This window comes from Pipra filicauda, unplaced genomic scaffold, assembly GCF_003945595.2.
Source record: "Pipra filicauda isolate LSUMZ 115617 unplaced genomic scaffold, ASM394559v2 scaffold259_size1095435_pilon, whole genome shotgun sequence".
Taxonomy (NCBI): domain Eukaryota; kingdom Metazoa; phylum Chordata; class Aves; order Passeriformes; family Pipridae; genus Pipra; species Pipra filicauda.
Window position 1 is genome coordinate 495,929 of NW_024104375.1, and position 27,759 is coordinate 523,687.

A 27,759-nucleotide genomic window follows, 5' to 3' on the forward strand; every position below is an offset into this window, starting at 1 on the left:
TTTTCCCCTTCTTTTTTCTTTTTAAAACTGCAAGTCTTGAACTATATCAGCATAGCCTGTAACCAAGGCTTCTCTGTCCCTCCTGAAGATATCTTAGTACAATACACAAAATACTTGCTTTGTTTGGTGCTGGATGTTTTTAATTTAAATTAATGCCCAACAACAGTGGCACTTTTGTGGAGTAGAAAAGGATCACACCACTTTATGCCAATAGAGTAAGAGATCACCTCAGCGACATGCTATTGCAGCTGCAAGTAAACACTAAAACCAACATACAGCAAGCAAGGCACAGAACAAATACAGACACTTCAATAATATGTAGTGCTACCCGCCTTTAAAATAAAATAATAAATTAAAAGACAGCATACCTTAGTTCTTATTTCTTCTGTACTGAGATAAAGACAGACTTCACAGCACTGCAGTGTGATTTAGTTGAATTTTACTTTCAAGCACTCAACTTCAGTGTTAGGAACAACTGCCCAAAAAACATGCAGGCTTCAGAGCTGGGCTGGAAGGAAGAACCTCCTCTTTCACACAGCAACCACGAGGGGATCTGAAGCCAGACTCTGCCAGACTGTCAGAACACCCCGTACCAGTTCTGCTCTACAGTAAGCTGAGCGCAGGAGAGCTGCCTCTGACACCGCCTCACCAATGTCTCTGACGACTCAGAAGGGAGGTTTTGGTTTTCAAAATGAATAGCTTTGTCCAATTGCCACAGAAATTCCATTCTCCCAATAACACCATTGCTTATGGGACATTTGCCACAAAGCACAGACAAGAGGTGCAAGTTTTCAGTAGGAGGCTAAGGGCTAGTCTAACACCTGGCTGGAAATTAACATGTAACTAAGGAATTAGAAAATGCTGCTATAGTAGAACTGACATTTTTCTCTGGACATCTCCTGATGCTTTCTGTAATGAAGTAAAGGCCAATCAAACTGTCATTTGTTTCCCACTACATCTATTCATATGAAACTGATAGTTTCCAGGGTCAGCTATTCCAACAGGACATACTATCCTGAAAGACAAAACCTACAAAACACTGTGTTGTAACACATTACACTACAGAAAACCACTGGGGATCCAAAGCGAGAATTCTGTCTCCCTGCTTCTGTAACTTTCATACCAAATAAAACCCCTACCAAAAAACCTGAGGCTAACAGTGCAAATCATAGGTGTAATGCAGAGTTTCATACATACTGTTTGCTTATTCTAACAGACATTTCTATGAAACATGCTTTCAGATTTTCTGCTACCTAGAGTAGTACTGAATTGTTGCTTAAGCTGCTACTGAAGTGAAAACTAAAAACAGTTGCTCTCATAAAGAACTCACTCTTAACATTCTCACAGTTTTAAGAATACTTGAGCTTCAATACAGGATGTTTTCCAGAAAGAAAATAAATTTTCAAAGAGGATTAATTTTTACCTCATGGGACTTAACTCCCACTAAGCACATATTAGTATATGATATGAATATGTATAATCCTGCTTTCCTCTTAACCCTCCCCCCCCCCCCAAAAAAGCAGGAACAGTTCTAGTTTCAGAATGTTTCTTTGCAAGCATGCCTCAGGTATTTGATAAAGGAATGAGTGATTTACGAATACTGCTATGGCACATCAAAAAACTGTGTGGCAGCTCACATTAAAGGAACAACAAAGTGTTCCAAGACAGATGCAGTCAATTTCATGAACACACCCCTAGATTCGTAAAGCCCTAAAGCACGTAAATATTTTACACAAAACTTTTGGAGTTCTGATCTGTTTACACATCGGCCTTTCCACACGGAGTCCTCCTGCTGATTACCACCAACCACAAGGAACTTGTGACAAACATCTGTTATCTTAAACGTATGTTAAAGTCTTACATCATAATTCCTCATTTGCTGGAGTAAACTAGCTCTTGTAAACTTCATCATAGCCTTGGCTCACCCTGGGGTACAGAGGACTGATCCAAAATAGGTCATGCTTTATTTCAACCATTGTTTCTTGCTTAGTTTTCCCTTCTCTCTGTGCTATAAGCTTGGCAGTTACCTGCCTTCAGAGACCTATCAGATCTAAAAACAGAGTTAGATAGGCCTTGCCATTGACTTGAACTACTGCTCATGCAAGTACTGAAATGCAACACAAGATGTGATCAGTTAATCAAGGAGGTAAGCTGAGCTCAGTGGTGCTAGGCAAAGGGTTATTTACTGTATCACAAGACAGCATTAGTCTTTATCTCCAAAGTCTGCCCAGCTGACTCGAGAGCGATAGCACCACAGTACCACATCTTACTGAGATCGTCAAATTCAAAAGAATAAGAACACTCAGAAGACTAACACAACATTTGGCTTTCTTTCCGATCCACACACAGAAAACATCACCGATAAAGTTTCTTTTTGTACAAAGGCTGAAAGACCCACATACACAAAAGCAAACCCCCTACATACCAATTTAAAGTCCTGGGAATCTATTCTCTTACATCCCAACCCCAAGTCTATCGGAGAAAGCAAAGACTTCGTAAATCAAGTCATACGACTCTGCCTCAGCCATTCCCCAGATGAACACAACGGTTCATTGTTAGTCGGTAACTACGAACATTCACCTCAAAAGTTCAAGAGGAGGAGTTTAGCAGGGCTGATTTGGAAAGGCTGCATTTCATTCTTCCGAGAGTTAAAGTATTTCCCCATATTTCATTTATTAGTAAAATAAAATACATATTTTTATGTAGATATATTTATATATCAACATAATCAAATTCTTCTAATGAAGGAAAGGACCAGATATGATCATAAAACAAATACAGCAGAAGCACTGCTAGAAGCAGGAACCAAGCTACAGTCCACCTAGAAGAAATTCATACTTTGGCAGGATCATGTCAACACAGACAAACATCTAGGCAGTAAGAGAACTGTTTTTCAAGAGAAAAACTGGAGATGCTGAGAGCACTCAGCACCCTTCTCCAGCATGCATGTCTAATATAAAAATTCATCATTTAAGACTGCCTGGAATAACAGTTTCTGAACTATCCACATGCTAGGGACAAAGATTGTTCACCTCCCACCTTTCTCTCCTAAGACACTAACACTTCCTCCTCAACACGGACCTTGCTGCCCTCCTTCCCCTCTCCTGTTTCCACATTTGGCTATGTCAAAGTCTGTTTATTCATAGGCTGATGAAGCACTACAATTTTAACCAATGGAGAATGTCACAGTTCTGAGCCAGGAACCTGTCTAAGAGCACAAGAAACTTCAACAACTTAATTTCTGAGTGCAAATTAGAAAGATGGCTTAAAAGCTTGGGCTTAAGCTTTTCTATCAGAGAAGCTCTTTTCTTCAAAGTGATTCTGCACAGATCAAGAGTTAACAGAGCATTTTCTGGTTTGTTTCTAAAGTGAGACTCAATGGCAATTCCAAGTCTTCCTCTCAAAAGTATTTGTTCTTTACATTTTACTTAGACTTAACTGTAAACGGATAAATCTCATAAAGCATACTTAGGTTTGAGAGCTGCAGAATTTGCCAGTTTCCAGAGCACACTCTGTCCCTACTTTGTTCCAGTATTACAATACCGATTAGTCAACTATCAGGAGTTCAAAGAAAAAGCCTTCCAATTTTGTCATTTTGTGTGAAGTATTGTTTTTCTTCTGAGTAAAGCTGAAATTAAATATGGCTGCTATTCACACTTGCCAGTAGTAATAACATAACAAGCTGAGACTCAATGACATCAGTGATGTACACATTTGGGAAGCATGTTTCAAGTTGCAGAACTACAAGATTACCAGGAAAAAACCACACCCCAAAAGATATTTTGCTGCCCTAGTGAGATTAGGCATTCACGTTCTCAGAGGTGTATGCCACAAGTAACCTTACTCAAACAAAAGGTCTCATTGAAGCCTGTAAGTTATAGTGATGCAAACAGAACCAGAACAGTACATTGCTACATGTTTTCACACCAGGTAGGGACTTTTTTTTTGTCTTTTCCCTTTGAGAGACTCTGGACATCTTTGAAGTTTGCTAGTCTCACAAACAGAGACCAGACTTTAAGATGTAAGGGTTCTTAAGAATGCATACAGGAAACATTTCCTTTTTGTTCTTAAGGACTGTTTTGAAAATAGATCTTAAGGCAGTTTTGTTCTAACTACTTCCCTCAAGCATTTTTCAGTATATACACCACTGATAACTTTGATCAGCCCCTTTGTATTCTCTTCCTCACACTTCTTCCCAGCTGGATTACAGTGAATGCATGTAATGTTTTCTCTTTTGAAGCAACTGTCATGTTTTTGCCATGTTTTTGTTGGCTCTTACTGGCTTACTAGGGCTGCTACACAACTTGACTCAGTTGTTGACTCAGAGAGAAAACAGCTTCCTATTAAAAAAATTAACACTTCTGAAGCTGGTTGTCTGTTCTACAAGTTCCACCTTGGGAATCTTGTTAAATATTCATGAAGAATAACTGACATTGTTTTTTTTTTTTACAAGCAATTCAAAACAAACATGCATGTACAGTTGTTCTGCATTTCTGAAAACCTCAGATGTCTCAACCGATAGTTTTTATTTCATTTTGGATGCCAACCAGATTAGTTAAAAGTGAAAAATGTTACATAGGCTGTTACAAATTGACAGCGAGTTTTACAATGCAGTGCTGGAGTTCTGATCTCCAAATGAAATCCACCTTGGAAAGCATTCTTACTTGCTGTAGTCCAGAACAGGCTCTCCAATATTAAAGAATCAGACTTCAAAACCAGACGCAAATGCAAAAATCTCATTTCTACTTCAGTTTTCAGAAGGACTTGCAGCATTAAGAAGACTGTCTTTTCTTAGGGTCAATATTCCTCTGAGACAGTTTTTGTCCTTACTCCTAAGCAGGCAACAGCCAGCAGACACCAGCCAGGCTCTGGATAAGCTGATGAGACATTTCCTGAAATCAGAGTATGTCATGTGGACGTTTGTCCAGCAGTTAGGGCAGACAGATAAATATGATTTGGAGTATGGAAATACAATATAGAATGACTAGAAAATCCAAATATTCTAATTCAGTGGAACAGATCTTCTCTCCTTATGAATGATCTCAAACACTTCTGCCCTTATGTGATATGGGGGTTTTCTATTGTTGTTGGGGCTTTTTGGGGGTTTTCTAAATTTTTTGCAAGAACTCTGTAGCAAGGTTATTTACCAATAAGTCTTATATTTATTACTCCCCAATATGCAACTAGCAGCATCTACCGTTCAGAGGAAGAAGAGACCCAGATTAAACTTCTAAGAAGCTCTTTTACAAACTTTTTCAATAAAACCCACTGGCTGCTAGAAGAAAACTAGACCATAGATTTGGTGAAAGTCTAAGGAACACCAAGGGTTCTCCCCACCTCAAGATGAAACAGGATCTGACAGCCTAGAGTGACACATCACTTTTTAGTTTCAATTAACTGCATGTGGGAGCAAAGACAATAGTAAAAAAAGCACTGACCTTATATTATCAGCTGATCTTTGATACATGGTTCCCTGAAATTGTCTAACACTACGGTACTGGCCCGCCCCTTAAGTACTATTGGATGTCTGAGGATTGTTCAAGCTAGAGAAGAAAAGGCTCAGGACAAATCTCATCAATCTATATAAATACCTGAAGGGAGGGTGCAAAGACAACTGAGCCAGGCTCTTCTCAGTGGTGCCCAGTGGCAGGACAGGCTCAAGCTATCAAGACAGGAAATTTCCTCTGAACATCATGGAACACTTTTTCACTGTGAGGGTGACCAAGCACTGGCACAGGTTGCCCAGAGAGGTTGTAGACTCTTTATCCTTGGAGGCACTCAAAAGCCATTGCATGGTTCTGAGCAATGTTCTCAGCTCCAGGTGGCCCTGCCTGTGCAGGGGGAGTGGACCAGAGGAGCTCCAGAGGTCCCTTCCAACCTCAACCATTTCCACTTCGTTATTCTGTGAGATTAGACTTTGGGCCTTAGCCCAAAATGCGGCTTCAGAGCTGGAGGAGATACAGGTCAGACAAAACTAGATTTCTGCTATCCATAGACACAGATGCAACTGTATAAGGTTTCAAGCTGTCTGAAAGGCTCAGCCAGCTCATTTTAAACTCAATTCGATTTGTCTGACCTTGCAGCAAGAGGTTTCACTGGAACAACAGAAAATCCAATTTGGATGCATAGCACAGAATACATCCACAATTAAGAGTCTTGTAAACATTTCCAGAAAGGTATAAACTACTGACATATGGATTACCACATTACCTAGAGGAACTATACTATTATCTTGACAATTTAAGATTATTCCCCACCACAATGATAAAATCCCCATGTATGACTATGCCCTATTAGTTTATTTATGTCTAACAGGTCAAACCCTCCAAATTCCTGCAGATGCTCTTCTGCTACAGTAGACCTGGACAAGGCCTAGAGGCTGATGCTCTGGCCAATTACACTGAATATTTCCAGACAAGACAAGAGCAGTTTTGATCTCCCTACCCCTTTCTCCCACCATAGTTCCTGACTCAAAAAAAGGGACCTGCAATAGCAAACACTATTATATTTTAAGATTAACAAGAAGCTCTATTTCTACTCAAAGGTCAAATAACATTCCTGAACATGCTTTTGTTGTAGAAGCAGTGTAGCTTTCGCAGCACAAAACCCTCTGAAGCAGATGAAAAAGTTTACAAACTACTATGCTAAAAAGTACCCGTACATTAAGAATGCACAATGCAGACCTCCTCTTCAAATAGGTATTCTTTAAAGCCGTTCTCAAAATCTCCTAGTGTACCTATGGATCCAACAGTTATTGCATTGATGTCCAACTTTTAACATTAATAATGTAGCAGCAACAGGCATGAGAGGAGGGGAAACATTCCTATTTAAAACCACTGAGCCCACATTTACCTTACACATGGCTTAACATGAAGCTATGCAAGCAAAGTAAGCACATCACAGGTGTCACTCCCAAAGATGAGATATTCAGATGAGGGCTATGCTTAGAAAGATGGACATCAATTATAATGGACTCTTCAGAATATTCACAACAGATGGATACACTTTATTTGTAAGAGGGTCTCTATCTGACCACTTCTCTGCAGCAACATTCAATTCACTATAAATGGAGTGTACTCTGTTTTTTGTGTGCTTATCAACTATCCTAATAGGACAGCATAGGCCTGCATTTCCCATTTATATATAACACCGAACACATTTATTTTTAAAGTATATTATTGATACATTTAAAGGAGAGTGATGCTAAGAACAATATAAGCACTACGGAGAAAGAGTTGACTAACATTCCTTTATGACCAGGCCTGATATATACCTTCAAGAAAAACTGCAACACCAGTGATTTATTTTCAGTACACGAATACTTTCCAAACACAGCCCATTTACCAATTCTAGTGATAACCTCAGTGACTCAGCAGTCAGTATCATACTAGGGCATTTCTTTACTGGACAGCACAACAAGCCGAGATAACACACTTCTGAATATTGATATTAAAACAAAAAAAGCTTTCAAATTCATTGGTTGTCTTGGGGGTGGAGAGAGGAGAGAAAGAGGCCAACAAGTACACACTCGGTAATGAGATTAAAAAACAGACAAGAGGTCAAATTTCACAATTGTTTACCTCTGTTATAAAAATGGTATCAGCTCTGATGAGTCACAGAATAAAAAAAAAAAAAGTTCAAAAAGCAATTGTAGTTTGCAATACTATGATTGTGGCCAGGTAAAGTTTAAGTTAAAAACCACAACAGACAACACACCCTTCCACAAGCACTACTACTGTCTAAATGGGAAATCACCGATTTTATTCTTCATAGCTGAAAGGCCCCTATATTTCATGGAATCAGAAGTGACTAAAATAAATCAGCTAAAAACACAGCAAAGAAAAGCAGAAAAGGAAGTTTAGATTCAGCCAAACTCCTTTATTCAAGGAAAGGCTACACAATTGCACATGGACAGCTCACTAGTCCGTAAGGCAAGAGATCTGATATCACTGATGTTTAAGGAAGCCAAATAAAACATACCAAAATCCCACCACATGAAAAATTTAAGATGATTTGACAACTGTTAAGTGACACAAAAACTTAAGTTACTTACGCTACTCAGGGACACTGCCTTTAAAACAACTTCACACAAAATACACACATAATGAAGCATTAAATATTCTATCTCCCTCAAAAGAACGTGTCAATATCCAGTATTGACAGGTTACATGAAGTTTATTTTTCATATTTATAGAAATTATTTTTTTTAATTATTATTCTAGGAAACTAGCTTTTATCAGCTTTACACAGAAAAAGATGGCATATTTTTATACATTAATTTTTATAAATTAAGGAAAGAAAGGTCAAGAAGGATAACGCATCTCCAGAGAATTAGTAAATGTGTGTGACTGCAGTTACCCAATTCAGTGTTCTGATGTTTTATGCAGCTGAGACACAAAAACAGACCACTCAGCCAGACTGCCACTCCAGCCAATTATCTCACACACTTGCACGCAAAATCCCAGTAAACAAAGTTAACAAGTATGGTGCTATGCATAGAGGTTCAGCCTTAAATCCTGTTTTTTTACCGCTTCTCTTTTTTCCTGAAATGTTACCAGTCCTTAGCTGACAATACACTGGCGGGCTAGGAGCTAACAACTTCTAGGAGTCTGCTATTCATCTGTTCTTCCAAAGCACATCAAATACAAATTAAGCCAGAACACTGAAAAGAAGCTGACCAGCTTTACATGCCTTTTTCACATCACAATGACATAAGAAGAATAAAAGCATGCACCCTTCTCACTCCAGTTTGTTTTCAAAGTATGAAGAAGAGGAAACCAAACAATATTCTCATAGCACTAAGCAGTGAAAACACTGAAAGAAAATATTCATGTTATATATATAATATATATATTTCTTTTTCTGTTCTTCTCTATCAACTTAGAGAAAAGAGCACCATTTTGCAAATACATTCATAGAAAAAGGAATTCCTAATTCTTATTTGAGAAGTTTATTCTATCAAATACTATTCCATTAAAGATTGCTGCCTTTTTTTTCCCCCTGAAGCCTCAGCTAAGACTGTTTTCTCCATGTTTTTGCATTAAAAATTAAATACTCAAATAAGTCGTAGACTAGACCTTAGAAGTAAACCTCAGACCAGGAGCTGCAGAAGCACAGTAAGGAGGAGTCTCATTTCAAACTAATATGTTTTTACACTGCCTTTCCCCAGAGGCCCATGAATGGATTCCAAGTTAGTTTACAAGGCTGCTTAACAACAGCCGCCAACAAAACACACATCTACAGGCCAAGCCCTGAAAAAGCATTAACCCACTATGGAAAGTGCAAGAACAGATTATCAGTGTGCTTTGAGTTGAGTAACACAGTCCAGAGCAGAGAATGTCTTGAGTCAAGTTGTGTGACCAGCTTCCACACAGGCCCTTGGAGCTACAAGTGAGCAACCGTCTCCCTGTCCCTAGAAGTCAGTATGTCCCTTTGCCAATACAACCTATAGCCAGCTGCAAAGAAAAAGGTTAACTTTGAAGAGCACAATCTTGATGAAAATAAACAAACAACACCAAACAAACAAACATCAACCCAAACAGACAAAACAATCAAACCAATCAAGAATCAAACCAATCAAAACAAACAAAACATCTCCAGAGTTGGGACCCTGCTATAAGACAAAGACCAGCAGCATTCATCTTTTACCCTATGCTAACATCCAGGTGCCCTTCTATGAGCCAAAACCATCTGCCATACAGAAGACTTTCCTATATGGCACCTGATCAAGGATCTTATCAACTGCTTCTAACCTCAAGCATTCTGTCAACACACATACCGCCCTTTTATAAAAGAAGAGCAGTAATATTTACTTATCTTCTCCCTGAATGGAAACTCAGTATTTATTATTTTAACAAGCTTCCGTCTGGGCTGCTGCTTAGCTTCACTGCCCACTCTGGTGACCTATTGAGTCTTAGCTGCTCTAGGAAAATCTCAGAAGAAAAAGAAAAAGTTAGCTATGTTTTTAAATCCCCTATCTCTTGGATAGTTTGGACTCACTAAACTCCTTCATTTACATACTATTACTATTGGTAAGGATGTTGCCTTCACAGACCTGTAGCTAGTTTCCATCTGCAAAGCTGCAGTACAATGGTGGGAAAAAACGCTTCCAGAGGAAGAACACTATGCCACCCACAAACATTTTGCTATCAAGTTCTTCCAACTTTAGTATCTTCTCTATAAAGCTTTAGCACAGATGAAAGACACGTGTATTTGCAGCACCCAAAAATTAGTACAGCAAGAATCATCAAGTCATGACTAGAACCACCAGCATTCTAGCAGGAGAAACAACCTTCCGAATGACTTTCCTGCTGGTAGGTTTGTTCTCTTACATGCCATGCCCATACAACATTCCACAACATGTTATATCCCATGCTCCTCTGTCAAAGGAAAAAATACCGGTCTTCACCTGGGCACCTCTTGATGACAGAGAACCTTCCAATGAACTTGTTACTTTCCACCAAGATTCAAGTTGCAGGAGGTACTTCTAATACACTTCTACTCATTTGGAGGAGAGGGGGAGAAAGACGATCAAGACAGTTACAGACTCATACAGTCAATAAAGGTTTTTGTGATGCAGACACACCTCGAGTTTCTCAACACCGAATACCACTTGTGTCCACTGCAATTACCAACTGTCTGAAAACTACTCTCCTCCTTTCCCCAAGTTGATAACCTGAACAGCATTTCAGTGGTTCTGGGCATTGCCTACAGGCCTTGACACATGGAGGTTTTGCCTTGATTTCCACTACTTTCATCAAGAGCTGCAAAACAGAATGGACAACATAATTCCTCCACTGACTGAAAGGAATAAAAAAAAAATAAATAAAAAATAGAGCTTTCACCTGTTTCTAAACAAAAGGAGAAAGAGTAGAGAAACACAGGCACTGGTTTTAGCACCTGAGGGACTAAGGACTCCATTATTTTAGGTCTAGTACAACAGCCAACCAAGAGATGATCCCCTCCCCACATCTAAATCAGAAATCGTATAGTTAACCTCTCTTTTAGCTTCTCCAATTTTGAGTCCGTCACCACCTCTTCATCTCTCCCTCCCACACACCAAAGGTTTGCAAGACTTTACAGAGATTAATGTAGCTGATGATACTGCCAGGTGGCAGAAAAGAACTGCTGATGGATGCCAGGACTTCTCTAGACACATTTGCTCAGGGTGCCCTTATCAGCAGTTCTCTCATGACTGCAGTGTCTCATCATTGCTCCCCTCACTTGCATCCCCACAAGGAAACAGATAATAAAAAGCCTCATTAAGGAGTCATCTGGGCATAGCCTACAGGCTTTTTCTTCATTCACAATATAGTAAGGTAGTAACTAGGTTTAAGTTATAACAGCCATGCTTCTATGTGTCTCCCAGATGAAAATCAGATATGTATTAAAGACAACTATTTGTTTATCAAAGAGCATGCATGCATGCATTCACAAGAACACACAGAGACACATTTAACCCTCGCACATTCCATTACATTTCCAAGAAATATGAAATAAACTAAGGCAGTACACTGAACTTCCAGAGCTTAATACGTGCTAGCTGAACTATGTCCACTTTCTTTATTTACAGTATGTCAATTAAACATACAAGAGAGAGAGCATTATGCCACGGTAAAGATAACCAAGTTCAAGGACTACGACCCACCGTATTTTGATCTGAAATGTTTATGTAAAAATAACAAGCTTAATTTGTCGTGACAAATTCTTCATAGTTAAATATACAACTCTTTTAATGCAAAAAATGAAGAAACCTTTTCGGAATCCCTTATCAGATAACATTTATCATCAGCTTGTAAAAAATCCCTTTTTAAAACAAACTAGAAAGAATGACAAATTTGCAAAGGTTGAAGATCCAAAGCCACAAACAGACTACAAACGAAGTCATCTTACAACTGCTATTTGTTATAAACTCATGCAATATGAGCTCTTTAATTTACTGTTAAATATAACCCTTGCTGGTAAAAGTGAAACTTAAGAGTCAAGATACTCATCAGCACACTTTATCTAGCACTGGTTAGTGAAGAAACAAGGTAAAAAACCAGAAAAAATTATACCTTTCCTATCGATTTCACACACCTTCAGTACGTGTAGCTCAAGTACTAGAGATGAATTTTAAACTCACTCAGAAAATCTAGCAGAGAAAATAGCATGCAAAGAACCTTAAGTTAAACTCCTACAACTATACAAAAATAACTTAGAATATAGAAAATATTAGAACCAAACTGCTTTAGGAACGGAGGTTCTGATATTTGCTAGAAATAGTCCAAGAGAAGTCCTGCTTTGAAACAATACTTACTAACCTTGTGCCCAAAGTCACTGCAGAAAACGTTTCAAGTTGTGCTGGCTCCGGCACCAGCGCCTCGGTAAATACTCAGACTAAAGCAACCAAGTTACCTTCGGTTTTCCCCTCACACGGTTTAACTGCTTCGCAAAAAGTACTGCGCTTATCACTGCTTGACACTGATGGGTTCACCCCAATGTCAACACGGGAGCAAAGCCATCAAAACAACAGCACCCAGCCCGTCATGCACGCCACATACCGCGGGACGGACTTCGAGAAGGCAGGCGCTACGAGGGAAGCCGGCCCGGGCTGCAGCAGCAGCACCTGCCGGGCCGGCACAGCGCAGCAGGCGGCCCCTTCACCTTGCACCACCACCTCCACCACCACGACCACCACGCCGCGGGCTCCGCGGCCGCCGCGGCGCAGGGCGGGGCGGGGCGGGGCGGGGGAGTCGCGCCCGCCCTGCGCAGCCGGGGCGCTGCTCCGCGGCCGCCGCGTCCCGCCGGGCGGTGGGGAAGGGGCGGAGGAGGAAACCAACCCGAAACGGCGGGGCGGCCACAGCCCGGCTCCCAGCCCGACTAAAAATGGCCCGACAGCCCGAGCGCTCCCGCCCCCGCCGCGCCCCCGGGGCAGGGCGCTGCCCACCGCGCACGGGCGCCGCGGCTCCCCGGGGCGGCCCCGCACGGTGCGCGGGTCCCCGAGCCCGCCGGGGCCGCCCCGCACGGAGCCCCGCCGCAGTGGGCTATTTTTGGAAGCTCCCCCACCCCCCCGCTCCCCTCTGCGGCGTCAGAGCCGCTCCCGCCGAGTGGAGCCCGGAGGTCACGCCCTCCCCGGCACGGGCGGCGGGCAGCGCGGGGCCGGGGGGACCCTCCTCCCGCAGCCCCTCCGGGACGAGCGGCCCCCGCCCGCCGGGCCAGGAACCGGCCCCGCTCCCGCAGCCGCCACCGCGCACGCCGAGCCCCGCACCGGGGGGAAGGAGAAGCAGCGGGCAGATGGAGCCTTCGGTTATCAGGCTCATGCACCATTTCTAGCGCAAGTGGAAGACGGCTGAACCTTCCTTTTTCTTTAGCGCTGCATTAGCAGTTTCATCTACAGACCGCACGATTATGCTGCAATTGACTAAATAAAGTTTTCTCTGGAGAGCCGAAAGCACGTTCACTGTGGTTATCCCTACTGAAGTTAGCAGCCTCTCCTCAGTCAATCAGTAGGTTCTGGTATGCTGACAATTTAAGTTGGAGGAGAAAAAAATTCTCCTTAAAGAGGCAAGATAAAAAGGTACCAAGCTTAAGAAAACGTTCATCCTAGAGATAACCAGATTTCATGGGACATGCACAATACAGTTGCAAGGTTATATATATTGCTTTTGCAATGGCAACAGCACTATGGTCCAGAAATCAACACTGAACAGCAAAGGGCCCTGACTTATAAAAGACAACAAAGCCAAATCCTGTGGATTTAATTACAGTAAAGCTCAGTGAACATAATTTCACAGAAAGGTGCAAGTCTTAGAAATAGATTGCAGCTGTAATTTCCCTTATGATCTTATGGCACCTTTAAAAGCCTCCTATATTCTGGAATTGCAGTAGTTTGAAGTTTAAAAATACCAAGACACAAAACTCTCCAGAATCACATCATCTCCCTGTCATGACCGAGTGATTTAACTAGCTATGGTGGAAAATCAAATTCACACCTCAGCCTATTCCTCTCTGCCCAAATTTATGTGCTTCCAGATTAAAATAAGGCCCCTATTACACCTACTGAGACTCTTCAAGTTCAAGTAAGGTGAAATTACAATTTCACCATATGCTTTGCCATACTCCACTCTGAAAAGCTATTTCAGTCTGGCTTGAAGCAAGATGCCAACACAATTAAGGAATACTAACTAACACTGTACACCCACTGTTGTAACAATTTCCCCCTCATCCGCAACTGAAGCTGGCAACTCTAATATCAGACTTTTTAAAAGAAAAAACTCAATGTAAAAAAAGCAATGCTTGTTCCACTCTGCTAGAACTTGACTCAAGTAAGTCTAAAAGACTCGTGACTGGAGACAAAAGGGCTTGGAAAGGAATGAAAAAAAATCTTAAACCAAACCTAAACAATGGAGCCAGTGTTTGCAGCTCACTGTTAAATAACTGGAAGACTAACAGCACCAACACAAACCTCATTTCGAAACACAGCTTACTGATGACAACAAGAGCCTAACCAAGGGATTGGAGTTACCACAGTACACGAAGACAAGTTTACTCCTTGGTACTAGGGGAACAAAAATACCAGCTCTCCTACTCCAGGAACTAATGACTTCAACACATATTCCCAAATGGAAGTGTTTACATTATGTTTAACACTATACAAGATATTTGTCACTGGGAAAGCCAGAAGTTCAACAGATAGCGTTCACACACCCACTAAGCACATGGTCTGAAAAATAAATTCAGAAGCAATATTGTTCAATACTTCAGTTAGTAGTAAAAAAACCCAAACCAGAACTATTAATTTTCTCAATATTTTGACCTTCAAATTAGCAAAGCAACAGCTTTATTGAATTCAAGCATTCAGTTTGAACACCACAAGCAGTAGTCTGTGACCAAAAATTATGTCTCTTCTCAACACCCAAATACTAAGACATCCTTTTGCAGAGAAATTTACCTGCTCTTTCTCTAGAAGCAAGAGTTTTCATCACATTCAGCATGCAAAACAAAGCTTATCAACAATATGAAATTTTATGGGTTTGTGTATTTATTTTTGTAACAGCTAAGCAGAGAACTAGCCAACTACACTAAGCTATTCGACCCTTTATAGACTCACGTAGCACAATACATACCCCTTCTTGCTTCATGAATAGGTTGAGGCAGTCAGCCAGAGCCTCACATGTTTCCTGGGATACTTCAGAGACCACATCAACTTTCTGCAGGAGGGGAGAAGATATTCCTGAAAGCATAAAAATATTAGTAACATTAGAGGGACATTGAAAACTACATGATTCTTTCAATTACTTTTTCCTCCAAGTAATACAGATGTAACATTCACATTTTACAGGAAGACTGGTGCACTGCAAGATCTGTGTGAGATAAGGTCAAGCAAAAGTAGCATTGAGGGAACCTACTTTCTTTCTTTTGCATCCTTTTCCTAGTACTGGCATAAGTGGCACATGAATGGATCGAGTTTCCCTTTCAGCATGGCTCAGAAAGCAGAGGCAATAAACCATGGCAGCGAGACACTGGAAAAGGGACTAGCAACAATCTCCTTTTAACCACTTTCTAGATTTAAAAAGCTTCAGAGTTGCCAGGTGACAGAATTCAAATAAAAAGGATACTGCACTAATTTAATATAAGTTAAAGTGAGAAATGTAGCTTTCTTTGCCTTCTACCATGTATTATATAGAAGAGAAAAAGCTTACCGCAGGGCAGCTAGAGATTTAGGTTTGAAAAAAAAATGGGGTTGTAACTAGAAGCACAGTGAACAATAAAAGGGGAAGATCTTATTTTCATGGACTCATCTTATGGATAAGTAGTACAGCTTGCAGAGCAATGCCACCTCACATCCTGACTTCTATGACATTAAGGGGCTACAAGTCTAGAACCAGCAGGAAATCTTGATAACCCAATCAGCTGGTAGAAATTATTTAATATTTGAGTCATTCTTTGAAGTTTTGTGATGTGCAGCAATTCCTCAGAAGTCAAGCAAGCCATTCTCTCAGGAAGAGAGTATTAAAGTATCAGGATCAGTTGACACCATTTAGAAACACAGGTGCTTCAAGCTGATGTCACATCAATAAAGATTAAGAGGTCCATCAGTGACAGTTCCTGAATTTATTTTTCAACTTATACTGCTTCTGCAGGACAAGATACAGTATATATACACACACTAATTGTGCTCTTTGATACCAAAGCTCACTATTGACTCAAATTGAGTCTTACAGTAGCCATTAAGAACAGCTAGCACCTCTAGAAGGAGGACCAGCACAGTGAGTGCAGGAGCAGGAGACATCTTTATCTGTAATATACAAATGCATAAATCTCAAAGATAACTGGATTCAGAACAGCATGTTGAAACAGTTATGGAGAGAATTTTAAATATCACATCCCAACACAGCCATTTTTATATTACTCAAAAGTTTTTAGGGGGAGCTCTACAGGGAAGGACTTCTAACTCAGAAATTTGCATTCTTCTGGAGCCATAGGATTCCAATACTTTAAAGACAGCACAACAATGTGAGAACTGGGAGAACTGCAGCAGTTGTCTCTATTAAGACCTGCAGAGGTTACACATGAACCCAGAAACATTTCACTGACCTATCAAGTTACATTCATTGGAAGGAAAACAGGAACTTATTACTGCTATTGGCCAAGACTAGCAGTTTCTAGGAATGAGATAGTATCTGGTTTTGCTTTACTATGGGTTTTGATTGTTCAAGTTGTATGTTTCCTTTTTCAAAAAAGCTTTCTCTTTTAAAAAAGAATCTCACTTGTTCTTCAGGTGAGCAATATGGAGTCTGAGAAACTGCTCCTACATCTACCAAAGGGAATTTATCCACTTCAGAATAATTTTGCCTGAGAAGCCCAAGAATTTAAAATCTAGCATAAAACGCATGGCAAAGGTCTGTGGAATATATCCCATTATACCATGCCTCCACTTTCCTGCATAGTTTCATGATTTCACTTCACATCCTGTTTATCGTGCCTAAGCTTTCATTGCATTTCTACTCACTACAAGACAAATATTTTGAGGGAGAAGAAAAGTAAGAAAGCTAGCTCTTTGTACCTGTGAGGAGACACTTATGCTCTGCAATAAGCTACCAACTACAAACTTTGTTTTAAAAAACCTTTAAAGTGAACTTTTAAAAGAGTTATATTCTTACAATGCTACTCGATAAGCACTATAGCAAAATGCAGTTCCCCTGGATTTACAGCCACTAATAAAATTTCTTCCAATCAGCATACTCCTTAGTTGTTTCTTCAAATCTGAAATCTTAATTCTTAGCAATTCCGATAATGTTACTTTATTTGTATATTTTTCAATGAGGAAAACAGTCCTATATTTTTAAGCTCCTGAAAATTTAATTTTGGTGAAATAAAAGCATGTTTTGTTTAACAGAAAAAAAAAATCAGTTGCCTGGCAACAAACTGCATTTTAAAAAAATAAGTTTTACCTTTTGTAGCATCCAAGGATTTAACCATTGCAAGAAAGTCTGAAATCTCTTTACTGAGTCTTAGTTGGCATGCTTGTGCTTTCTGAAAGACAACAAGGATAGCTAGTTCAGACGTGCCTTGTCCTAAGGAAAGCATAAGTTTACTCTCTTAACTATTTTAAATTTGGAGAAATTTAATTTGAAATTTTTAAATTTGGAGAGCATTAAATCTTAATGAAGATTCCCAGCTCAGAGACTGATATAAAAAAATTGAAACAAATTACTTGAAGTACCTTCAAAGACACAGAGAAGATCTATGCGCATTATATCGCTGACCAGCTTTTATTTAAATTAGCATAGCAAATCAGCCCCCAAAGCTATGTACCACTTTTCCATTTTCCCATCTTGTTTATTAAAGTTTAAAAACCCAGGAAGAGCATTTTCTTGTTCTTTGAGAAACCTAAGGCCAAAATAAGCAAATTCATATGTTAACTGATGTATGGCAAGTACAGTGACATGGCAGGAACCAACCCTAAGATCATATTTCAAGCCTGCATTTGAACTTGGAGACAGTTATCATAGAATCATAGAATGATCTAGGTTGGAAGGGACCTTAAAGATCATCTACCTGCAACACCCCTGCCATGGGCAGGGGTACCTTCCATTAGACCAGGCTGCTCAAAGCCCCTTCCAACCTGGCCTTGAACACTTCCAGGGATGGGGCATCCACAGCTCCTCTGGGCAAGCAGACCCAGTGCCTCACCACCCTCACAGTAAAGAATTTCTTCCTGACATCTACACAAAATCTCTCCTCCTTTGGTTTAAAAGCGTTCCCACTTGTCCTATCACTATCTGCCCATGTAAAACATCACTTTCCTTTTATTCTTTTTTATAAGCCCCATCAAAGAATTGGAAGGTCACAATTAGGTCTCCCTGGAGCCTTTGCTTCTCCAGCTCTCAGCCTGTCTTCATAGGAGAGGTGCTCATTCCCTGTAATCATCTTTGTGGCCCTCTTCTGTACCTGCTTTTCACGTTTGTCTTGTGCTGAGGACCCCAGACCTGGGCACAGCACTCCAGGTGGAGCCTCATGAGGGCAGGGTAGAGGGGGTGAATCATCTTCCCTGACCTGCTGGCCATGCTCCTTCTGTTACATAATACCACCTTCTTCTGTCAGTTGCTGGGAACTGCCAGCCCCAGCTATCCTCCCACCTCTGCTCTGCCATGAGCTACTTAAGAGTTCTTGTACCAAAAGGTATGGTACAAGCCACTTGGAGTTTGGTCACGTGAAGGTTTTTGTATTGCAGTGTGAACTTTCCCTTAAAATAAGAGGTTTCAGAAGTGTATATATAGCAAAAAGCAAGAATCGCAGGCTGAATGCTAGAATTACCAAAGACTAGTCACTTCCACTGCAGGTATGAACAGTCACTGTACAATGCATCTAATGTGATCTGAGGAGATAAAGGACCATTTCTAAGACACTTTGTTGCCTGTTTTATAGAGGCAGAGCTCACTGAAGGTGAACTTTTTTATCCTTCAGTCTTGGGGTCACTAACTACAGTATTCAAGGCTCCCTCTCCTGGCTGAAAGTCTAAAGCAGCTTTCTATCTTGCAGTAATTCTACCAAAACTGAAAACCACAGCCCTGTAGCTATGATAAACATGCCATTTTATTCACACAGTCTGAACAGGAAAACATGACAATAAGCAATGCAAATGCAAGCAGCATTTATGCATCTGTGGGAAAAATCATCACCTTTAGCCAAAAGTACACTAAAGTATTTCAACACAAACAAATACTGACTACCTAGATACATGAGCCAAATAAGTACTCAGGACGTACTTTCAGAGTATCCTGTAGGTCTGTAACAGATATTGCATCATCTTCATCATCACTACTCAATTGTTCTTGTGTGCAGTAATGAGTGCTATATGCAGAGTGGTCTTCTATTGCTTCCAGCCAACTCTGAAAAGGAAAAATCAGAATTAATAAACAACAGCTGGAAAACAACGCAGCATTGATTTTAAAGAAGAGAATTACAGTCTGTCCATTTTTTGCTGTTTAGTCTATAATCATGCTAAAAGATTCAATATCTTCACTTATGTTATGAAGTCCTGATGTTAAAGATATGAAACACACTGCTAATAATGCATCCATAGCAAGCAGTATGCAAATTATTAATTACAGAAGTTATTATATTTTAATGCCTTTGATAAAGAGTCATTATTACCTCTCTAGTTTGAGAAGGAAGGCTATTTTTAGGAATCTTGAAACGATGAACAGTGTCATCAAAACATCTGACAGAAAAGAAGCAACTGTCTGTAGATTTTACCTAAAGCGATGTGGAGAAAACACAAAATTAGTATAATGAGTCAGAAAAAAACTGAAGAGTAAGCAAAGTAGAAAATTAGTCTTAACTCAGAAGTTTTTGCCTCAGTCTTGATACAAATAATTATAGTTTACAAATATCTTGGTCAGAAGTTTTTCGAAGTGTGCCATTACATCACAAACAAGAATATAGAGGTTCTTTATATCTAAATAATATGTTTGCATTTATTTGCGCCAGTTGATTCAGATAAAATCTCAGCAATGGTGCAAGATCACCAGGATCTTTAAGGAATTTGTACATAATGAAAAGCAAGAGTCACTTTTCATATAATATGAGTGTATATATAAATGCAGTTTAACAGAACTTGTGGTGCCAAACTAGGACAGGTTAGTTATAAAAATACTGAAATGATTCTAAATGCATTTTCCTTAAACACTTCATCTTCCTGTGTATTATAAACAACACTTGGCCTGTTTTTCCTCTATTCACCCATTCCAAAATGGGTGAATTGGGTTCCCGGAAGCATAATGGAATGTAGGGAAGTTTTCCAAAAGTGGCCTTCAGAATTGATCAGTTCAACTGAGATCAGCCTCAGTTACACAATCAGTCACAAGTAGCCAATAACAGCTAAGGAGGAACTAGAGCTTTGCTATTCTGTATCACATGCTCCAAACAGTTGCTTTGCACAACTGAGGAACCAAAGTTTCAGGATATCTTATGTTTGCTTAAATCTTCAGGACTTTAGAAAAATAATGAAGGAGCTCTATGGCCACTTTACATATAAGAATACTTCGCTCGACAAGAACAAGCGTTTCTTTCAACAGCACAAGCTTTTCCCCTATTTTATAACAAAGATCAGGTTACCGATCTAGCTGAAGTTTTCATTATCCAGGTACGGAACACCATCACATAAAAACACAACTCAGTATTACAAAGCGTTTCACTTCCTACCGTGCAGACAGCTTGTGTTAGATGCTTGCATCCCTGACGATGATCATTATTCACTGCATCAGCTCTTTGAAAGAAGAAGAGATTTAATAAAGTGAGGATAAGAATTATTTAAATCGCTTTTCAGAAATTTAAACACAGAACTTACTGTCTCCGATACCAGGAAAGGACTCCATGTTCTAGAACTATCCAGTAGAGTTTCCACCCAAAAAATCGTGAGCTCTAAGAAAAGAATTTAAAGAAAAAGAAGAAAAAAAAAGAAAACGGTCAGGTAAGGTTAACAGAATACATTTAGTATTCTGTTAACAGGCAGCTCGGTGTGCAGCTGCAGTAAGAGCTGCAGGTTGGGCTCTGGGTGGCGGGAGCTCGAGGCAAGAGGCCATAAACTGGTGATAAGCCTTTGGTTAGCAAAGGGCACAGTGACCTGTGGTGCCAGGAGCCAAAGACTCAGCAGCTCAGAAGGAAGACCCCAGACTTTCCTACCAGACTGAAGGGATATAAAAGCCCTGGGGTTCCTTTTTTCTGGGTTCCTCCTCGGAGACAGCAGTTTGAGCTGCTGTTTTGCTCTTGCACCATGACTGAATTATTTTAAAGGATCTACATGTCTGAGACTCTGTTAGGGAAAACCTAGGGCTGAGCTGGTAAGGAAACCTTGTCTGACTGTGTGAGTGTGGTAGGTTTAGGGAGTCAAGCAGGGCACCCATTGACTCACTGGAGCCACCCACTGAGCTTCGGTCCCATCAATGAAAATCTCTGGTGGTGGAAGTGTGGCTGACAGAGCACCTCCTAAACTGTCAAACTGGGAAGTTTCCTTAACATGGGAAGTTTTCCTGACAATGATTATGAAAACGTTTTAGGTTCTGCTTATCTTGGCGATCACAGTAACCTGAGAATACTGTACAATTACAGCGCTACTCTCCTTTTTGGAACCACCTAAAGACAAAAGTTTTGCTGAGCCTGCTATTCAGGACGAACTGAAATACTAAAATGCTGCATTTTTTAATATTACAGGAGTTGTTGATCACCACAAAATTCTATTTTATAAAATCAAATGAGAAACAAATGATATTGAGATATCCAGTGACAACATTTTATCTTTCATAAGCTTTGGTACATAGTTCTTGTTCCTTATATTACAATCATGACGGCATATGTAGGAAAACTTACACTGAAGAAAACTTTAAAGATTTCATTGAGGAACATAGAATTAAGCATTCATATAGACTCTTTTTTTAAAAAGGGAAAACAGATTCACTTGAGCAACACAGCAAAACAAGCATTAAACTCTCTGACATCTTCCCATTATGTTTTAAAATTTTCAGAAGATGGTGAATTTGTGGCAAAATATTAGTCACAGATTCTTAAAGATATTATATTAGTCATAGATTATCAAAGTAATCTATTAAGGAGAGAAAAAACAAAAAACATTTTGCCCACCACACAGATAAGGAACAAAACCTTACCACAGCGAAGCTTTTCCACAAAATATACCAAGAAATAAAAAGAGATTTTGGGGACTGAGAATAAAATCAGGGTACCATGAAACTAGTGACTCCCCACCCAGCCAGCCTCTCTGTATATACACTAGACTAAATTAAGTCATTTAGAAAATTTATTATTGAAAAATTCCCTCATTCAGCAATTATCATTAAAGTACAGAAAAAGGACATACTGACATACTTTGAGATCTTCTAAGCTATTTTAGAAAAGGAAGTAAGACATACCTTCCATAGGAGACCTTCGTATCGTCTCAGGGGTTTGTTGATAACCTGCACAGAAATTAAATCTCATGTAGGAATAGCTTCCACTAGACAGCCTAGGCATTTTAAATTCATACAGAAGTTCCTACCTTTCCAGTTTTACCTGACAGTATCAGTTTCATTTCTGCACCTTGGGCTAGATCAAGGGGCGTCTGATCTGTTTAGCAACCAAGACAAAGCATGACAATTTGATGCAAATAAACTTAGATGTACTTAACTTCAAAATAATTTGACACTGTTTACCCACTAAAGTTTGGTCCCACAAGTATCTACATTTACTTGGAATTGGGGAACATAAACTCCTCAGGGGCAGAAGACTATAAAGGTTTTGATCTTTAACGCACCGAACTGTCCATCAGAGTTCTACCAATTACAGACAGCCCTTTGCCCTTACCGGTGTAAGTTTGTTTTTAGCTTCCCCAGCTATACAAAACAGTTTAGGACATTCACAAACACCAAGACAGAGGCATCTTTAACCAGAGGACAAGTACACAGTTTGCATAACATCTGCATAAAGTTTTCCTCTGTTTGGTTTCATTAGAAGACTTCTTCTGAGGAGCCAGATCTTCAATCTTATTTTTTTGTTATTTGTGTTCAGTGTTTAGCATCAAGAAAACAAAAGCCAGGCACATTTCACTGTTCAGACAGTAGATAAAGTTTCTAGAAATGGTTATGTTTGGAAAATAAAAACATATATATAAGTATTTTGCTACAGTTCTTCAGTCTTCTGCAATTTAGTCAGTTTTGAGCTTCCTTTATTAGTGATACAAAGCTCGTAAAGCATCATAGGATTTTTCCCTGAGCACTGCATGGTAACATAGCTTATAGAAGCAGCTGAATTTGTCTCCATTTGACGTTTAATGTACTTTTCCTTTGGTACTCACCATTTTTATTTCTTATTTTAGGGTCTGCTCCATTTTTCAGAAGTTTCAATGCACAGTGCTTATGAGCACGGTACGCTGCACAATGCAATGGTGTGTTCCCCATCTGATCTGTACAGTTGATATCAGGTGGTTTGGGCTTATTCAACTGGAAAGAAACAAAGTTCTGCTTACTTATCAGTTTTCCTCCCTTTCCAGATGCCATGTTCTCTCTTATGAAAGTTAGAGGTTCCTAAATAGGATACTTCAGTGTAGATCTGGCAACAAAGAGGGCACGTAGCAAGTGTTAGACAAGGGCAAGGACTACAACAATCACACAAGATGGTTAGCTAAAGCAAGGGAACTTCACTTTTTTTGCTTGCTGTTCCCCTTCTACTGCACAGCATGGACACATTTATCCTGCTCAGTTGCACAGTGCCAGGGAAAGTTGCCCAGCATTGCAGTTCAGTCATTTATATTGCTAAAATGGCCCTGTACGATTCCACTGTCGAAAATCTACTGTTCTCCATAAAAGGCTCCCAGGCACAGTGTGAAATTAGCACAGGCCAGCGCTAAATCCAGAAAAAAATGGTGTGGCCACCCTGTTTCAGAGAGTAAGAACTTTTACTGAAGTGTGGCAGACCTACACTGTGTCAGTGACACAGACAGCCTAGGTCATTTAGAGGCTCCTAGGATAGGCAGTCTGTCACACAGACTGCAACTCTGCTGCATTCTGAAGTCTAACTATTAAGATTAGAGCAACTACGTAACTGAGGAAAAAAAAATCACCCGGGTTTAACTTGCACACAAGATAAATGTTTTGAGAAACTGATCCCATTAAAGAGAAGGGTCATTAAGCGTGACACTACTAACTACCAGAAAATACCACTACACTTCTACTCAAATTATGTGGCTGTTGAATGTGTACACGGGCGTTGGACTAGATCATCTTTAGAGTCCCTTCCAACCCAAATCATTTCATGCAATATCAGCCATACAGTTAGGCTCATGAGCCAAATGGGATTGCCTTAACAGAAAGGCTAAGTTACTGATATGCAGCCTTAGGAGACCAGAGTCACAAGTGCATGACAACACTTTTAGAGAAACTCAAATTGAAGCATTCTCATTAGCCCTTGAGAAATTATTCCATAATAACAGAATTCCCATGGCAACAATTTAAATTAACATCAACAGCAACCACTAAAACATGCTTCAGAAATAGTCCTGTAAAGGATAAACTGCTACAGATGTTATTTACAGATCAACTGATAAGAGAACAAAAGTCAAAAAGTGGGAGCTTGTGAAAGTATAGCCTCATTAATACTGTGGTCAAATACTTGCATTCCTGAGGATTCCTAAGTTTTAGCTATCTCCAACCAGCTTTTTTTTTACATCTACCTTATCTCTGTCTCTTGACTTCTTCCCTCCATACCTCTTAAGCTGCATGCCTGTGCTTTCAACACCTTACACCATATTACAAAGCATTATTTGGAAGAAAGTTTGATGCATCAGCTCATTGAGATAAAAATCTCTCCAATCACCTCAGGAAATGTACAGTACATTTTTGAAAACTCAGAGGAAGAACACATTGGTTTTGCCTCAAGTAGACTAAAAAGCCTGGGTTAGTTGCTGAAGATCTAGCTCCTGGTAGCAAAATGGATTGTGATCTAGCGAGAATCTTGACAAAAGAGAAGCACAAAAGCCACCACTTCCACTTGACTTCAAGAAACTTCAATAGAAAGCAGTTATAAAGTTAAGCTTATGCAGGTAAAGGAGAAAAAAGGGTCTGAAGTCCAGTTAGAAGGTTTAGAGAAACTGCACCATTAAATTATCTGTTCCAGACAACTGTGTTACAATATGCAGTACAGCCTTTTTTTGTAAAGATACTCAAGATAAAAGAGAATTAATAACAAAAGGGTATCTTTCAAGCAAGTGGCACTCTGTTCCAAAGGCAGTGAAGTAAAGAACATGTTCTGGTGTTAGGTCTCACAATAAAAGTACATGTAAGTAGCTAAAGTTCCATAAGCATAACAGTCTGCTAATAAAAAAAAAAAACATACAGTAGGAGCAGAAAGGCCTGAACAATCAGTAGGCAAAGTATGAGCAATTCTCAAGATATAGGGCAGTTCTGAAGAGCTACACAAATTCTCTGCAGAGGTATTAACCTAAGGGTAGGAAAGTCAAAGAGGTTTACACCATAGAGCTGGAAATGGAGAAAGTTCTTGGGACTTCTCAAGAGTTATCAGGAGTTTGAAAATTGTAATTCAATGGCCACAAGTCCAAGTACTCACACCAAAGGATTCCAAGGAACACCTCTTAAGACTTGACTTAAAAACTGTCTTGGGGTCAAAAACGTGTAAATATTTCGAAAAGTTAGAGATCAACGTATCACATGTCACATATACAGCGCTCAAAGATACTACATATACGTCTAAAAAAAATTACTTAGAAACTAAAACATTGACAGGAACAGTTACATGCATAGTTACATGCCATATAGAGAAAGCAGAGTTCTTCGGTAACAGATTTCTATGAGGAGTCACCTTTTTCTGATTGTTTTTTCGCATCAGATTAAGGTAAGAAGACATGCAACAAGTGTTAAAATTACCAGAATCAAGAACAGATCTATTATGTCATCTTATTAATTACAATTAATACAATTGTGCCAGTGTACTAATGGACTATTCTTCCACATCTTAGTTACTGTGTACAGCTCTGGTTCTCTCTCCATTTCGAAGAGACGTACAAAAAAGTACAAATAAGAATTACAAAAATGACCAAATATTTAGAAACAGTTTCCATGTAAGAAGGAGTTAGAAAGACGAGTTCTTCAGATAAGAATAAATAAATTTAGAGGAGGGAAATAACAAATTTTGAATAGGTGCTCATTCTGGCTTCTAGGCAGGAAAGTAAAGAATGTCAAATTTCTCAATATACAAATTTCACATTTGTAAATTTTCCATTAGAAGTAAGTAGAAGTATTTAGACTGCTTTGATGCCTTAAATAAAAGGTATTACTAAAGGTGCCAACTAACTAGAAAATGTTACATACTGCATGTCTTGCCTCCGGGGACACTCTCCAGGGCTCCGAAAAGCTTGAGTTCAAGCACTGGGACCCAACTTCAAAACTGGCTTCAAAACCCAACTGGATACAGTCCCGTGCAACCTGCTCTAGTTCATTCTGCTCTGCAAACAGGAACTGGACTAGTTTATCTCCAGAAGAACCCTCCAGTCTCAATTCTTCTGTGATCTGCTCCTCCAATAGTCTTACCATGCCACTGTATTGGTCAGCTGGAATTTCTATGGGTGTGCATCAGCACACATATACAGTTTTCAATTTCTGCTCAGCATGAAATTGTGTTGTGCAGACAACTGTCCATTGAAAATTACAGAGACTTCAGCTGCAATGGATGCTAATGACAAAAAACTTACTTTCAAGATTTAAGACCATACTGTGATGAAAACCTACGCACCCATGACATTAAGGCATCCACAATAACATAATAAGCTCACGTCAGCAGACCTAGAACCATTACACTGCTATTTACAACTAACTGAAAAGAATTTAAAAACACAGAAGAAGCTGAAAACCATTGTTTTGCAATCTCTAACAGGGAGGCTGGAAAACCCTTCAGGGTTCAGCACCTTACATAACCTGGTGCACAGCACTGATATTCTGAAGTCAGAGCAATTTGCAATGCAAGGCACAATGTCATATTTTGTTACATTAGCATTATGGCTCGAACCACTTGACACTAAAGTATTACAAGCACTTGAATTCTTACCAAGGCAGTCAGTTTCCCCACTTCCCCCTCTCTTGCTGCTCCTAAGAGGAGTTCTTCCAGTTTCCTTTCTTGTGTCCTTTCCACTGCTATTTAAAAAAAAAAAAAATTAAGGTCAGTCAATAAAGTAGCAAGTACACATGAAATAAAGCATTGAAAAACTATATCAAAACAGGCCTAGAGAAAAAAAGACTTCCAGTGTTATTCATTTGGAACAGGTATAAATAGAATATTTATTCAGAAAACTCTGTGTCAGAGCAAAAATATGTTCAAAGCACGTAAAATTTGACAAAATGTGTGAGTTTATATAAACATACATATTATAATTTTTTCAACACTTATAACCAACCCCATTCACTGTGGGAGGGAAAACGGGGACTCTGTGACACCCTTATTAGATCTTCCCTGTGCTCTTTTCGGCTTCTCTTCTGCTCTTCCTATCACACTACAAGAATTTTATTCTTCTCTAAAAATTCAGCAGATGAACAGCTGAAAGGACTGTTATCTGTGCATTTGCATGCAGAATTAGAAGTGAGATCACTTCACATGTACAGTCTATGTTAGCGGACACAAAGCTTCAGCTGTATTTATGATTATCACATAATACTACCAGGAAGCAACACAGTTCTTAGAACTCTCCAAACCTATAAGCGATGAACTTAGGCACCA

General features: G+C 39.6%; 1 protein-coding gene across 1 annotated transcript in view; it reads right to left on the reverse strand.

Annotated features, from left to right (window-relative positions):
- Positions 1-27,759, reverse strand: part of OSBPL1A (oxysterol binding protein like 1A) — a 77,682-nt gene that overhangs the window by 35,755 nt on the left and 14,168 nt on the right. Inside the window, 10 exon segments of the mRNA XM_039382144.1 lie at positions 15,108-15,214; positions 17,436-17,517; positions 19,254-19,376; positions 19,642-19,743; positions 20,692-20,755; positions 20,837-20,910; positions 22,413-22,457; positions 22,538-22,605; positions 23,333-23,477; positions 27,094-27,179. Of these exon segments, the coding sequence (XP_039238078.1) occupies positions 15,108-15,214; positions 17,436-17,517; positions 19,254-19,376; positions 19,642-19,743; positions 20,692-20,755; positions 20,837-20,910; positions 22,413-22,457; positions 22,538-22,605; positions 23,333-23,477; positions 27,094-27,179 (896 nt within the window).